At 37.2% G+C, this 11,908-nt stretch overlaps 3 protein-coding genes and 5 non-coding genes across 12 annotated transcripts; 6 read left to right on the top strand and 2 right to left on the bottom strand.

Moving 5' to 3' along the window:
• The first annotated feature begins 114 nt into the window (after positions 1–114).
• Positions 115–3,510, top strand: LOC104764912 (UDP-xylose transporter 3). Of its 3 annotated transcripts, none has more exons than XM_087508060.1 (10): positions 115–326; positions 552–609; positions 722–893; positions 1,292–1,476; positions 1,563–1,630; positions 1,971–2,103; positions 2,210–2,371; positions 2,473–2,745; positions 2,995–3,090; positions 3,247–3,510. In XM_087508060.1, the coding sequence occupies exons 3-10, from the start codon at positions 773–775 to the stop codon at positions 3,262–3,264; spliced, it is 1,056 nt and encodes a 351-aa protein (XP_087364186.1). In that variant the 5' UTR covers positions 115–326; positions 552–609; positions 722–772; the 3' UTR covers positions 3,265–3,510. The 3 variants fall into 3 exon arrangements, with proteins under 3 accessions (XP_087364186.1, XP_087364185.1, XP_087364184.1); XM_087508059.1 differs by having other exon boundaries at positions 3,244–3,510; XM_087508058.1 differs by lacking the exon at positions 3,247–3,510 and having other exon boundaries at positions 2,995–3,211.
• A 171-nt stretch (positions 3,511–3,681) lies between these two features.
• On the top strand, positions 3,682–3,752 carry TRNAG-GCC (transfer RNA glycine (anticodon GCC)). The gene has a single exon. It is a non-coding gene; the product is annotated as a tRNA-Gly (tRNA).
• A 1-nt stretch (position 3,753) lies between these two features.
• Positions 3,754–3,839, top strand: LOC147946525 (small nucleolar RNA snoR114). The gene has a single exon (XR_015595713.1). It is a non-coding gene; the product is annotated as a small nucleolar RNA snoR114 (small nucleolar RNA).
• A 244-nt stretch (positions 3,840–4,083) lies between these two features.
• On the bottom strand, positions 4,084–6,637 carry LOC104764886 (putative thylakoidal processing peptidase 2, chloroplastic). Of its 3 annotated transcripts, none has more exons than XM_087508056.1 (7): positions 6,420–6,637; positions 5,580–6,289; positions 5,281–5,349; positions 5,126–5,194; positions 4,846–4,932; positions 4,681–4,748; positions 4,084–4,585 (listed from the first exon to the last, which is right to left on the bottom strand). In XM_087508056.1, exons 2-7 carry the CDS (start codon positions 6,285–6,287, stop codon positions 4,564–4,566), a joined length of 1,023 nt encoding a protein of 340 aa, XP_087364182.1. In that variant the 5' UTR covers positions 6,288–6,289; positions 6,420–6,637; the 3' UTR covers positions 4,084–4,563. The 3 variants fall into 3 exon arrangements, with proteins under 3 accessions (XP_087364182.1, XP_010486791.1, XP_010486800.1); XM_010488489.2 differs by having other exon boundaries at positions 4,084–4,580; XM_010488498.3 differs by having other exon boundaries at positions 5,580–6,431.
• Positions 6,638–7,696: 1,059 nt separating this feature from the next.
• Positions 7,697–7,767, top strand: TRNAG-GCC (transfer RNA glycine (anticodon GCC)). Its single transcript has one exon. It is a non-coding gene; the product is annotated as a tRNA-Gly (tRNA).
• A 1-nt stretch (position 7,768) lies between these two features.
• Positions 7,769–7,856, top strand: LOC147946524 (small nucleolar RNA snoR114). The gene has a single exon (XR_015595714.1). It is a non-coding gene; the product is annotated as a small nucleolar RNA snoR114 (small nucleolar RNA).
• Positions 7,857–8,099: 243 nt separating this feature from the next.
• On the bottom strand, positions 8,100–10,025 carry LOC104764878 (transcription factor RF2b). Its single transcript, XM_010488478.2, has 4 exons — positions 9,213–10,025; positions 8,989–9,121; positions 8,799–8,883; positions 8,100–8,706 (listed from the first exon to the last, which is right to left on the bottom strand). The coding sequence occupies exons 1-4, from the start codon at positions 9,665–9,667 to the stop codon at positions 8,366–8,368; spliced, it is 1,014 nt and encodes a 337-aa protein (XP_010486780.1). The 5' UTR covers positions 9,668–10,025; the 3' UTR covers positions 8,100–8,365.
• A 515-nt stretch (positions 10,026–10,540) lies between these two features.
• TRNAR-CCU (transfer RNA arginine (anticodon CCU)) lies at positions 10,541–10,613 on the top strand. The gene has a single exon. It is a non-coding gene; the product is annotated as a tRNA-Arg (tRNA).
• The last annotated feature ends 1,295 nt before the right edge of the window (positions 10,614–11,908 follow it).

The raw sequence follows: 11,908 nt of genomic DNA, 5'->3' as shown, positions 1-11,908 counted from the left end.
AAAAAAACACAAAAGATCAACGTAGATAATGAGATTTTTATTTCATAATTACGATAATATCCCGCGGTGAAAATTCCTGGTAGGGCCAAAACAAGTAATGTATCTTCTTCCTCTCTCTCACTATTTTTTCTCTGGACGGTGGTCGTGTGACTGCAGGCAAAGGGAGGGAGGGAGAGAGAGAGAGAGAGAGAGAGAGAGAGACCCATCTCATTGCAGAAATAGCATTTTTTTTTTTTTTGGGTTCCTTATATGATAATACAAAATCTGAATCTCTTCTCCTCCGTCGAAGTTTTGAATTCTCTCTGGTTCTCTGATTCCTTCCTCCTGTGAGTTCCTCTCTCTCTCTCTCTTCCCTCCCTTTTTATCTTCTCGTTTCTTCATTTCGCGTCTCTTGAATTTGTTTTCCCCTTATCAACAACAACACTTACAAAAAATATCTTGATCTCTGTCTCATAACGGCAGATCTAGGGTTTAATGGCTTCTGGCTTTCAATAATTCTTCTTCGTTTCTCCCGACTGACCAGTTTCTATTATTTCTCCACTTTGCTGCAGTTGAGCTCCCTTCAGCTTCGTTTCTCTCACATTTTCGTTTCCGTTATGCACGGCTGAGGTTCGTTTTCTCCAGATCGCTCTTGTTTTCTTCTCGTTTCCACTCCCTAGCGTTAATGATTCGGAATCCTAATCTGATTTTTTTTTTTTTTTTTTTGTTTGGGTGGATTTAGATTATCGTAGATCGTGATTGAAGCGAGAGATTTTTTTAGGAGAGAGCGAAGATGAGCGAGGGCCAGAAGTTCCAGCTGGGAACAATCGGCGCTTTGAGTTTGTCCGTTGTGTCGTCTGTCTCAATCGTGATCTGTAACAAAGCCCTTATTAGCACCCTTGGCTTCACTTTCGGTAACCTTTTCATTTTCACATGCTCCTTTTGATTATCTATATCCATGTTGCTACCCGAAAAATTGTTTCCTCCGGATCCATTCGTGTTTTGCCAGCCTGTTTTATCTTACGAAATTTAATAGATTATATAACCTGAAATTGCCTTCATGATTTGTATGTTTTTAGGAAGGTTTCATATCCTTGGTATGTAATACAAACGTTTTCGAATTTAGATGCTACTGTGACTTTGAAAGTGATGTTTGTGTAAATGTCTTCTTACTTTATGAGGTCCTTTTGTTTACTCTTTAGCTCTTCTTTTCTGTGGCACTTATTGTTTTATCCTAAGATACACCGACACTTCTGATGTAGTATTATTATACTGAGCAAGACACTGTTCTTCCCCCATTTTGTATGTACAGCGACTACTTTGACAAGTTGGCATCTTTTGGTCACATTTTGTTCCCTTCATGTGGCATTATGGATGAAGATGTTCGAACACAAGCCTTTTGATCCACGAGCTGTGATGGGGTTTGGCATATTGAATGGGATATCCATAGGACTATTGAACCTCAGCCTGGGCTTTAATTCTGTCGGTTTCTACCAGGTATATTTCTCATTTCAGCTACTGCATGATGCGATATCCATCTCAACTTGTGCTGTTCTAACCCTCTTCTCTTCCTTCAATAATAGATGACAAAACTAGCAATTATTCCCTGCACTGTTCTCTTGGAGACCCTCTTTTTCAGGAAAAAGTTCAGGTTAGCTCTCAACGTTCTGTTACTTTTTATATCGCTCCCATCAACACGATTATGATTGTTTATGTGGAGGAAGCTATTTTGTACGACATCTATCTTCTCATGGTCATGCATTTCTGGTTAAATTAACAAATAGTTCTAATTCGATGTACTGTGTAAATAGTACGGTAACTTAGTGATAGTCTTAAAACCAAAAAAAAAAAAAAGGAAAGAAGCTTAGTGATAGTCGTATGTCCCTTTGTGTTGATAATTCATCCTCAGACATTATCATGGCATCATGAATTTCTGTAGCTAGTTTCAGGTCACGGGCCTATTTAATGACACACTTTTATTTTGTTTGCAGTCGGAAAATCCAGTTTTCATTAACCATCCTTCTCCTTGGTGTTGGAATCGCTACCGTCACAGATCTTCAGCTTAATATGTTGGGTTCTATCTTGTCAGTGCTGGCTGTTATCACAACTTGTGTTGCTCAAATTGTATCCTATGCTTAGCCTTTCTTTTCTCATTGCTTTATTCTTTCAACTCTCTATATATCTTGTCTTAAGCCAATCCAATGCTGTTACCTTAACCAAATGTACACAGATGACAAATACCATCCAGAAGAAATTCAAAGTTTCATCCACGCAACTTCTGTATCAGTCTTGCCCATATCAAGCAATCACTCTTTTCGTCACTGGGCCATTTTTAGATGGGCTCCTTACCAACCAGAACGTGTTTGCCTTCAAGTACACTTCTCAAGTAGTGGTGAGACTCAATCTTCCAGGAATTCAATCAAAATTATTTACCAGTCGTCTTGCTTCTTTGTCGATTCTGCATATTTACCAGTGCTTCTTTGTTGACTGCAGTTCTTCATCGTGCTGTCCTGCCTCATATCAGTCTCTGTAAACTTCAGCACTTTTCTTGTGATTGGAAAGACATCTCCTGTCACATATCAAGTTCTGGGACATCTCAAAACATGCCTGGTTCTAGCATTTGGCTATGTGTTGCTGCGAGACCCATTTGACTGGCGCAACATTCTCGGTATTCTGGTGGCTGTGATTGGAATGGTTGTTTATTCCTACTACTGCTCGACTGAGACTCAGCAGAAGGCAAGTGAAACATCAACTCAGTTGCCACAGGTATATATATCTTCATCTCTCTTTTTCGCTAATATCTTTTTGTTGGCTCTATATACTGAAATCTGGACACCAATAAATTGATCCCTGATCCATAATAAAAAGCACTCATTTAGGCATTGTTATGGTTGGTAAAAGGTGTACTCCTTGAGGTCTATACTATACTGACTGGTTATATTGCTTAGTTTTTGTTTCTGTATAAGAATAACAAAAACTGATGTGAGATCCTTCCTTCTGCTTTGGGTTTGTTAGATGAAGGAGAGCGAGAAAGATCCGCTAATAGCAGCAGAAAATGGAAGCGGAGTGTTATCAGATGGTGGTGGAGGAGTTCAAAAGACGGTGGCTCCTGTATGGAACTCAAATAAAGATTTTCAAGCCTAAAGCTTTGATGATGGCTATTTTTTTTTTTTTAAATATCAACGCTCTTTGTACCAGATTTGTCAAAGGAAAAACTTTTTAATTTCTCTTCTTTTGTTTTGTTCTCTTTTTTAAATCGCATAGCAGAGAAGTAGGGGAGACTGAAAAAATCAACAACCCTTCCACACAACATATGGGGGAGAAAAAAAATGAAGTAGAGAGAGGGGAGGAAAAGGAAACAGCTTTGATGATCCATTTTTATTATACACAGCAGGTTTTTGTTTTTCTTTGCATTTAGTATTACAACTCTGTATTCAAAAGTCTGGCTATATTCATCAACACTGCAAACATATATTTGATTTTTAGGCTCCTTTCTATGGATACCTCAACTCATATTTATGGGTACCTCAACTCATATGTTTGGTTTTTACTCAGTTCTAATTATTTTCGTTAGATACCTACTCGAATGCGAGTTAAAATACCTACCCACCCAATCTGATGTGAAACGAAGAAGCTTTCTGTTAAGAAAAGGGATAAATAAATATATATATATATTCTGTACCTATACCAACGCACAACAAAGCACCAGTGGTCTAGTGGTAGAATAGTACCCTGCCACGGTACAGACCCGGGTTCGATTCCCGGCTGGTGCATGAGCTATGATGAATTTGGCATACGCGTTGGTTGGGTCCTTCGCATTCTTCTGATTTCTCAGATGTACAAGCCACCCTCCTGAGCTCTTCTTTTCTATTTTTTACTCAGATTTCTAAAAAATCTGTCTCGTGGCATCATGCTGCTTTCTCTCAATTTTTTTTCCCCCTGCATTTTTAGTTTGGTTCGGTTTACATTAAAAAACAAATACTGTAACACAATTTTTCATATACAAAATCTATTTAAAACTTCTCATATCCTACGATAACCTGCAAATTCCAACATAAACAGTTATATTAAAATGAAACTCCTGGATTTTAACCTCATCAGTAGTAACAAAGAAATCAGCACTTCTTCTTTTTTATTTTTGGGTAGAAAGATATCAGCACTTCTTAACACTACATTACAGAGCTTGGGAAAAGAACGTTTACAGGATTCTTCACAAAAAAAACACTAGAAAAAACAGTTTGCCCTTATGTTTGACAGAGACTGCCAATAACAATGGTTGCATTAAGGTTTCAACACAACAAAAAAAATCAAAGCAAAAATATCAGTTTTCTTCTTATGGATTTCCCATTGCATTCCATGTCTTCTATAGAAGCAGTAGACAGGAAGAAAAAATTGCTCTGTAGCCTTCCTTGCCAAAATGGTTGGCTCGGCTCATCTATTCAATTTTATGCTTAATCCTAAGAACCACCTGCATCGGTCATGAAACATCAACAGCTCTCTTTTGGATAACTTGGTCATGGTGTATTATGTCTGACACTTTGCTCGGTGGCCAATACCGGAACACAGATCTCCCTATGATGTTCTTTATTGGAAGAGGACCCCTGCGCTTAACATTCACCAAATCATCCATGAGTCAACAGAGTTTTCAAAGTTACAGACAGAAGAACCATAAAATAACAGATAATTTCCAAAGTGGTTTACCAGTTATGAGAGTCAAAGCTTTTGTTGCGGTTGTCTCCTAGAACAAAGACATAACCTTCAGGGACGAACTGCAAATAAACAGGAAAAAAGCCAAGTTAACAGCATTCTTTTTAACAACTTTACAGGTCAAGAAATCCTTAAATTAGGAATGACAAGTTTGCTTACCATCGGTTCCATTTCGTAGTTAATCGGCTCTAAGACAAAATCCTCTACTTGAACAGAGTCATTAACTAAGAGCTTTCCATTACAAACCTACATGATACAGCATTGATAGGTTAGACAAGAGAATGATACAAAAACAGAAAAACAATGGTTAAGGGTCTGTTTTGAGGAGGCTGTTTTCATCAAGAATCCTACTAGAGAAGTAATACCGATAAAGGTAAACAAAGACTTCAATGGATGAATAGGATCAATCAACAAGTGGGTCAGAGAGATAAGGGCTTACTTCAACCCAGTCACCTTCGCTAGCAACTATCCTTTTTATGAAAACATCAGTACAACTGTAACCATGTTCCTGCAATTCAAAGGAGAATATCAAGCACCTCTTGAAACAGGTTTTCAAAACACTTCAAAAAAAAAACCAGAAATCGTGAGATATACCAGCAAAATAGGAGGAGCCTTAAAGATAACTATGTCTGAAACCTCTGGCTTTCTGAAAAAGTATGAGACCTGTCCAACACAAAAGTAGATCAATCACTCAGACATTAAAGCCACACACACCAATTAAAAGATTCATGTGCATCCTTAGACACATATAAGACCATTTCCATAACAAAAATTTAGTCCCTATAATAATACAGAATTGATGAAAGCAACCATTTAAAAAAAACCTCTTAACATCAAACACCAATCCACGATAGCAAAATGCAAAATTTACATAGCCAGTAGTGTATTCTCACCTTCTCAGCCATAACACGATCACCCACATCAAGAGTAGGGTACATAGATGTCGAAGGTATAGACTTAGGCTCGGCCAAAGCAGATCGGAAAAGGAGTGAAACAGTAACCGCCGTGAAAGCAGCCTTAGCATCCTCGGAGCAGATGTTCAACAGCTTATTAACCCAACCGTTACCAGGATTGGAGACCTTATCACTCAACTCCAACTTAACTTTAGCATCACACACCTTTCCTCCTCCAACCCTATCAACCTCAGTGATATCAGTTGATAACGTCGCCGGAATACTACAGGGCATCCACTTGGAACCCCTAAGGAAGGGGATAACAGAAGAGGTCTTAAAGGGAGAAATCCCGAGAACGTTCATACAGGGAAGCTCAGGAGCTCCACCAGCCAATCTCATGATTGAGATCATACCCATAACAAGCGGACTCTTGCTTCCTTCTTCGAGGATCTCCCTGGCGATGGTGCTGTACATAGAAGAAGAAGAAGCTGGTCGAGCTAGAGGGCTTGAGCTGGGACCAAGCCATGAGTTGTTGTTGGCTCCGGTAGATTTATCGATGTCGGTTATCTGAGTGTTAGCGCAGAACCTGGGACGAATCCATGATTCGAAGCATGATCTAACGTCTCCGGTACCGACACGAGTCCCGGCGGATGAAGCAAGGTTCCGAGCAACGTAGCTGGAGTAGGTGAAGGTAACCCTAATCGCCATAACTGCAAAATCGAGGGAGAATTGGACGGGGTAAGGGTAAAATTGAGGTTTTGAGAGCAACAGGGGGGGGGGGGGGGGGGGTTGTTTTTCGAAGGGGCGAAGGAAGACCTAGAAAGAAGGAGGAATCGATACCGGGAAAATCGGATCGGAGGATTGGAAGAGTCGATCTGCCGGCAAGAGAAACGGAGAACTTACGCCGCCGGCGAGAACGAGTGAATGTTTCAGGGGGCGCGAAGAAGAAGGAGAGAAATCTGGAGATCTCCCAGAGGAGAGGGGAAAAAGTTGTTTGGTCGATAGCAGAGAGTCTCTCTCTCTTATTATGTTTGTTTGTTTGTTTGTTTGTATCGCTCCAAATTAAATTAGGGCCAACTCTGGGCCTTAGTAAATATACTATTGTTGCTATACTGAGCCATTTAAAAAAAAAAAAAAAAAACATTTTAAGATATCAATTAAGGGAAATTAAGACTGTAAATGGAAACACATCCAAATGCATATTTTAATTTTTTTTTTTTTTTTATAGAAAATCTGCATGTCACCGAGCATGGAAAAGAGAGTTCACTAAATCATTAATCACCATGCATTATCAATTTTGATCGTTTTTTACACCCAAAAAAACAAAAACAAATATCGTTTTGTATTATTTTTTTTTTATTCACAAATTATCGTTTTGTATTATTATGTAGGAGTATTTGTTTTGAAAAAAAAAATGTAGTATTTTGTTAGTTATGATTTATGAATTAGAGACGTAACAAGGTTGGGTTCGGCCGTTCGGGGACCGTCGCACGAAGGAGTAAAGACTAGTATATAACAGAATATACTTAGTGGGGAATGAATAAAGAAAAGGCGCATGACCGCAGCACATACGTCATCTCTCATCAATCTTCTTCGTCTTGATATTTTCTTCTTAACTAAATCCAGTATTTTACCGACAAAATAAATAAAAAAAACTAATCCAGTATTCAGCACTAATATTATAATTGTCAGCGAGTAATTAGTCGTTCACTTAGTTGTGTTAAGTTTGACCATAACCTATTTTTTTAAATTTGTTTAAGGCTTCTTTAGGCTATCAATTTCGATTTCAAAGAAAAAACACTCACAATTGACTAGGTCAACGACGATATATTTGGGCTTGGGCCTGTCATTTCAAAATAGGTACCTAAGAAGTTTAAGGAGATTCGGCCAACGTAGTCTGCTACAATTGACAAAGTGATTTTCTTCTACCTTCTCTTCTCTAATCTTTCTTCACCAAACATATATTTTTTTCCTTTTTTTAATGAGTCTATTATATACACTTTTTGATCTAACTAATTCCTTACCAACTTACTGTGATATACAACTGGATACAAAATATGAGTAAAGCTTTTTTGATAATATATATTATAGTGTAAAACTTAATAAGGGTCATCAAAGCACCAGTGGTCTAGTGGTAGAATAGTACCCTGCCACGGTACAGACCCGGGTTCGATTCCCGGCTGGTGCATGAGCTGTGATGATATTGGCATCCGCGTTGGTTGGGTCCTTCCCATTCTTCTGATTTCTCAGATGTCTAAAAGCCACCCTACTGAGCTCTTCTCTTTTTTTTTTTCCCAACTTAAGTTTGTTTTTAAGCAAGAAGTGCCAAGACAAGAAGTTCTTTTCTGCTAACTTGGCCCCGTGGTGGAAGACGCGGGTGAGTGAGTGGTTGGGTTTAACAAAAAAACAGCTTACAACGTGGTTATTTTATAAATCGTTAAAATGCTACTACTACATTCATGTCACTTGCTTGCCTAAAATATATAAAAATGATTGTAAAATAAAATGAAGCAACGATCATTGTCTGTTTCCAAAGGAAAATGAAATTTATTAGTCTTGCTCGTTCCTTGAAGAACAAACAAGGGATGGGAGTAGCAAACAATAAAAATCACAACCAACAATTTTTAAAGCAACACAGCACAATTTTATACGTCCTTTCTTGCACATTGGCACCTCCAGCAGAGAAAAAGAATAATAAATAATCAAAAGTGAATCAAATGAATTGGAAGAAAAAGAAAAAAAAAGCCTATTAACAGGATAATATCAGCCACACCATAGTCTTGTTGTCAATACGCAGAGCTACTCTCACTAGCAGAGAGGGAAGGTCCTTCAGATTTGACTAAGCTTGAGCTATTGCTACTTATCTCTAGCCCTTGCAATCGCCCGTTCTGTAGAAACTCCGATACGCTTTGAGAATTCGACATCTCCATTGGATTGTTGAAACTAGAATGCATCTGCTGCATATCCTGGCCGTTCATAGAGCCATGATATGGTGGAATTGCCATGAACGTTGAAGAAGAATACTGAATCTGCTGCATTCCCATATCAAAGGAATCTGAATTACCAGAGATTTCCCCTGTCTCCATCTTCATCCTTTCAACTTCTTTCCTCAAAGCTTCGTTTAGAGCTGTAATCAAAAGCAGATCAGATTGAAGAAGCAGAAAACGTTACCAAAAAAAAAAAATGCATAAGAGAGGAAGGAAGGAATAAGGCTTTTACCATTACGAAGCTGAGCTTGTTGCTCCATTGCTTGTAACCTGAGTTTCAGCTCTGTGTTCTCGTTTGCTAGTCCATTTGTGTCTCTCTGTATCACAATCAACATTTAAAAAAAATCCGAATCAAGAAGCTATCCCTTGAGTAAATCAGGTGAGATCAACCAAAGAAGGAATCGAAGAAGAGAAACAAAAACCTGGTAGAGAGTGAGCTGAGCAGAGAGAGTGGTAGCTTCGGTTTGAAGCGATTGAACCTTACGCTCAAGTTCTTGAATGTATCGAGCTTTTCTCTCCTTGGATCGAGCTGCAGATTGACGATTCGCTAATATCCTATATTCCAAAATCCCTAATTCTGTTAATTCCTCAAAAACTCATTCTCCGTCGATTTTGATTTCAATTCTAGAAGAAGAAGAAGACGAACCTTTTGGCGCGTTTGGGATCAATGTTCCAAAGCTCGGAGAGCTTTTCAGGAGGCATAGCTTTCTTAGCGTCCATGATTTCACCAGCATACATGGCGCATCCAGCGTCAACGGAATTGCTGTGACGGTGACGAGGACGAGAAGAAGACTGCGGAGGAGGATTAGGATTAGGATTAGCGCCGGAGGCGGAGTTGGAAGAGAGAGATTGATTCGGAAAAGGATTTGGATTAGATGTGAGGCTGTCGACGTCGATGAAGGACGAGAAGAGATCGTCGTCGGAAGGAAGGTCGTCGGAGGAAGGTGGTGCGCCGGAGGAGAGGGGATCCATGAACATGAACATAGACATGTCGTCGGAGCGAGATCGGCGGTGGAAGGAAGAAGGAGGGATCGGATCGGCATTTGGATTATTGGGAAGTGGAATTGGATCGGAGAGCTTCGAATCTGATGATTTCTCCATTTTTGGTTTTTTTTTTTGAATTTTTGAAATCCGAGAAAATGGAAATTGAATCGAATAATTAATATGTTTGGTGAGAGAACAATGCACAATGGAGATAATGAATGATGGAGAGATCAGATCATGAAGATGAAGCTTTCTCTCTCTCTCTCTCTCTCTCTCTATGAAATGAAACGAAACGAAACGAAAGAGGAGCGTAGGAAGGAGAGAGAGAGAGAGAGAGAGGATGTACTTACCTTAAACTGAGGAGAGAGAAGTGACGTCACTAACTATAATAACTTTATAATTACCCCAATATGTGACATTTATGAGTTGATTTGAGAAAATTTATGATTTTTTTTTTAATTTTATTAGTACATACAGTATTTTCGTCTATTAGTGTGATTTATTTAAAAAGAAATGATTAGTGTGATGAAAAAGCTAAAAGGCACATTGGCACGTGAAGCATCGCAGCATCTTGTCTCCCCCCTCTTTTTTTATTCTACTGTAGTTGATTATTTGCTTTTAAATGCTTAATTAATTAATCAATCTCCTAGTACCCCATTAGGATTAGGTCCATTCATTACAAGTAGTTTTTATGTAGTTTGCTTGTTTTAACATGCTAGTTTTTAGCAATTATCGCATATAACATCTCCCCACGTCTGGCTCTTGACTCAAAATTTTTTTTTCTAAAAAGTATTGTATTATAGAAACAAGATAAACAAAACTATTTATTTTTTTTTGCCTCTTAATATACAACGAACGCAGCACGCACTATATATGACTCTTACAAAAGAAATGAATGATGAACCAAAAAAAATAAAAATAAAAACAGCGAACCAAGGAGAAAGGGAAGAATTATACTAGTACGTTTCAAGAAATCATGTAGTGTCAAAAGCGCCTGTAGCTCAGTGGATAGAGCGTCTGTTTCCTAAGCAGAAGGCCGTAGGTTCGACCCCTACCTGGCGCGTTTTTTCGTGACAAGCGTTTTTGGGCCTTCTCTTTATTAAGTTTTTGGGCTTTTATTTATCGGCCCAACTACTATAAAACGAAGACACCTCCTCCCTTTTCTAAACATTGCCTTCTCTTACCGGCTTATAATTTATATAACCCCGAATTGGTCCGGTATCATTTAATAACCTCGACCCTGTGCTAATTCAAAAGCTTGATGATGCTTACTTATACCAACTAAAGTTTATTTCCTTTTTCATTTATTTATTTAGAGATAAGAGAAATGAATACCTGTTTTTTTGTAAACTATATAATTTTAATAAATTGGTTACAAATAGATTACAGATTAAGTTTTATATTATTTGTTATAGTCTCCAAAAATCTTAAAAAATATATTCTAAAGAATCATTTGATATTATCTAATTTACCATATTAATTTATTTTATTAAATTATTTATCAAATAAAATTATATTTTATAATGACATTCAAGTAATAAAGTAAAATATACATTGTTGAAATAACTTAACGTACATAAACTAATGCAACATACTAAAATTTTATTTTAAAACAGAAAATATACAAAATTTTGTATATAAAAAAAATTTAACCACTATTACAGCACAATTTCAGTTATTTTATTGCATAATATTTTATTCAAAAAAACATTTTTAAAAAATCACATAAATTATATTTTATATAAAAATTATAATGTAAATAAAATGAATTTCAACCCGTGCTCAATCTAGTATTTTTATATTTTACTATCGTCACGGCATAATGATGATTTAACCATATATATTTAGGAAACCATCTATCCATAACAATTCACGTGTACTATATATCATATGCTTTTTTCAAATGATGCCGCAACATTGTACTTCTTGTTTAAGTAGTTTTATCATAGCTTCTTATATTTCCATTTTTAGTTATTCCTGCTATATTTGTCCCTAGCATTTTTTTTTTTTTTTGTCTTCGCTGTGTGGGTTTATTGCTTTCTAAGTTTCAATCATATACTTCTAAGTATATATTCACAACCATACTAACATAATGGTTACAACAGTTTAATCGCACTTGTAGAAAATTAATCAAAACACCATAGTACTTCCAATAAAAGTCGTTTGGAAATCTTTCGTGACTTTTTAGTATTCGTGGGGACCAAAATACACATACACATATATATCAACTTTAGTACTACATTAATATTTCGATAGACCAATGATTGATATCGACTCTTCTCGATGCTATTTATTTGCAATTGGTATATGTTTTAATTTTTTTTTATACATTTGAAAACAAAAATAATAATAATTACA

This window comes from Camelina sativa, chromosome 3 (assembly GCF_030686135.1).
Source record: "Camelina sativa cultivar CO46 ecotype springtype chromosome 3, ASM3068613v1".
Taxonomy (NCBI): Eukaryota; Viridiplantae; Streptophyta; class Magnoliopsida; order Brassicales; family Brassicaceae; genus Camelina; species Camelina sativa.
The sequence above is the reverse complement of the archived record's forward strand: the minus strand, read 5'-3'. Positions and strand labels throughout refer to the sequence as shown.

What these genes read in the sequence shown, in the direction of transcription:
- LOC104764912 (XM_087508058.1), top strand. Translation starts at nt 773, where the DNA reads ATGAGCGAGGGCCAGAAGTTCCAGCTGGGAACAATCGGCGCTTTGAGT. An exon ending in AGTACACTTCTCAAGTAGTG is followed by an intron (nt 2,372 to 2,472) that starts GTGAGACTCAAT and finishes TGTTGACTGCAG; the next exon opens with TTCTTCATCGTGCTGTCCTG. An exon ending in CATCAACTCAGTTGCCACAG is followed by an intron (nt 2,746 to 2,994) that starts GTATATATATCT and finishes TGGGTTTGTTAG; the next exon opens with ATGAAGGAGAGCGAGAAAGA.
- LOC104764886 (XM_010488489.2), bottom strand. Translation starts at nt 6,287, where the DNA reads ATGGCGATTAGGGTTACCTTCACCTACTCCAGCTACGTTGCTCGGAAC. An exon ending in AGGCTCCTCCTATTTTGCTG is followed by an intron (nt 5,195 to 5,280) that starts GTATATCTCACG and finishes TTTGAATTGCAG; the next exon opens with GAACATGGTTACAGTTGTAC. An exon ending in AGCTTTGACTCTCATAACTG is followed by an intron (nt 4,581 to 4,680) that starts GTAAACCACTTT and finishes TGTTAAGCGCAG; the next exon opens with GGGTCCTCTTCCAATAAAGA.
- LOC104764878 (XM_010488478.2), bottom strand. Translation starts at nt 9,667, where the DNA reads ATGGAGAAATCATCAGATTCGAAGCTCTCCGATCCAATTCCACTTCCC. An exon ending in CTCAGCTCACTCTCTACCAG is followed by an intron (nt 8,884 to 8,988) that starts GTTTTTGTTTCT and finishes ATTGTGATACAG; the next exon opens with AGAGACACAAATGGACTAGC. An exon ending in ACAAGCTCAGCTTCGTAATG is followed by an intron (nt 8,707 to 8,798) that starts GTAAAAGCCTTA and finishes TTTTGATTACAG; the next exon opens with CTCTAAACGAAGCTTTGAGG.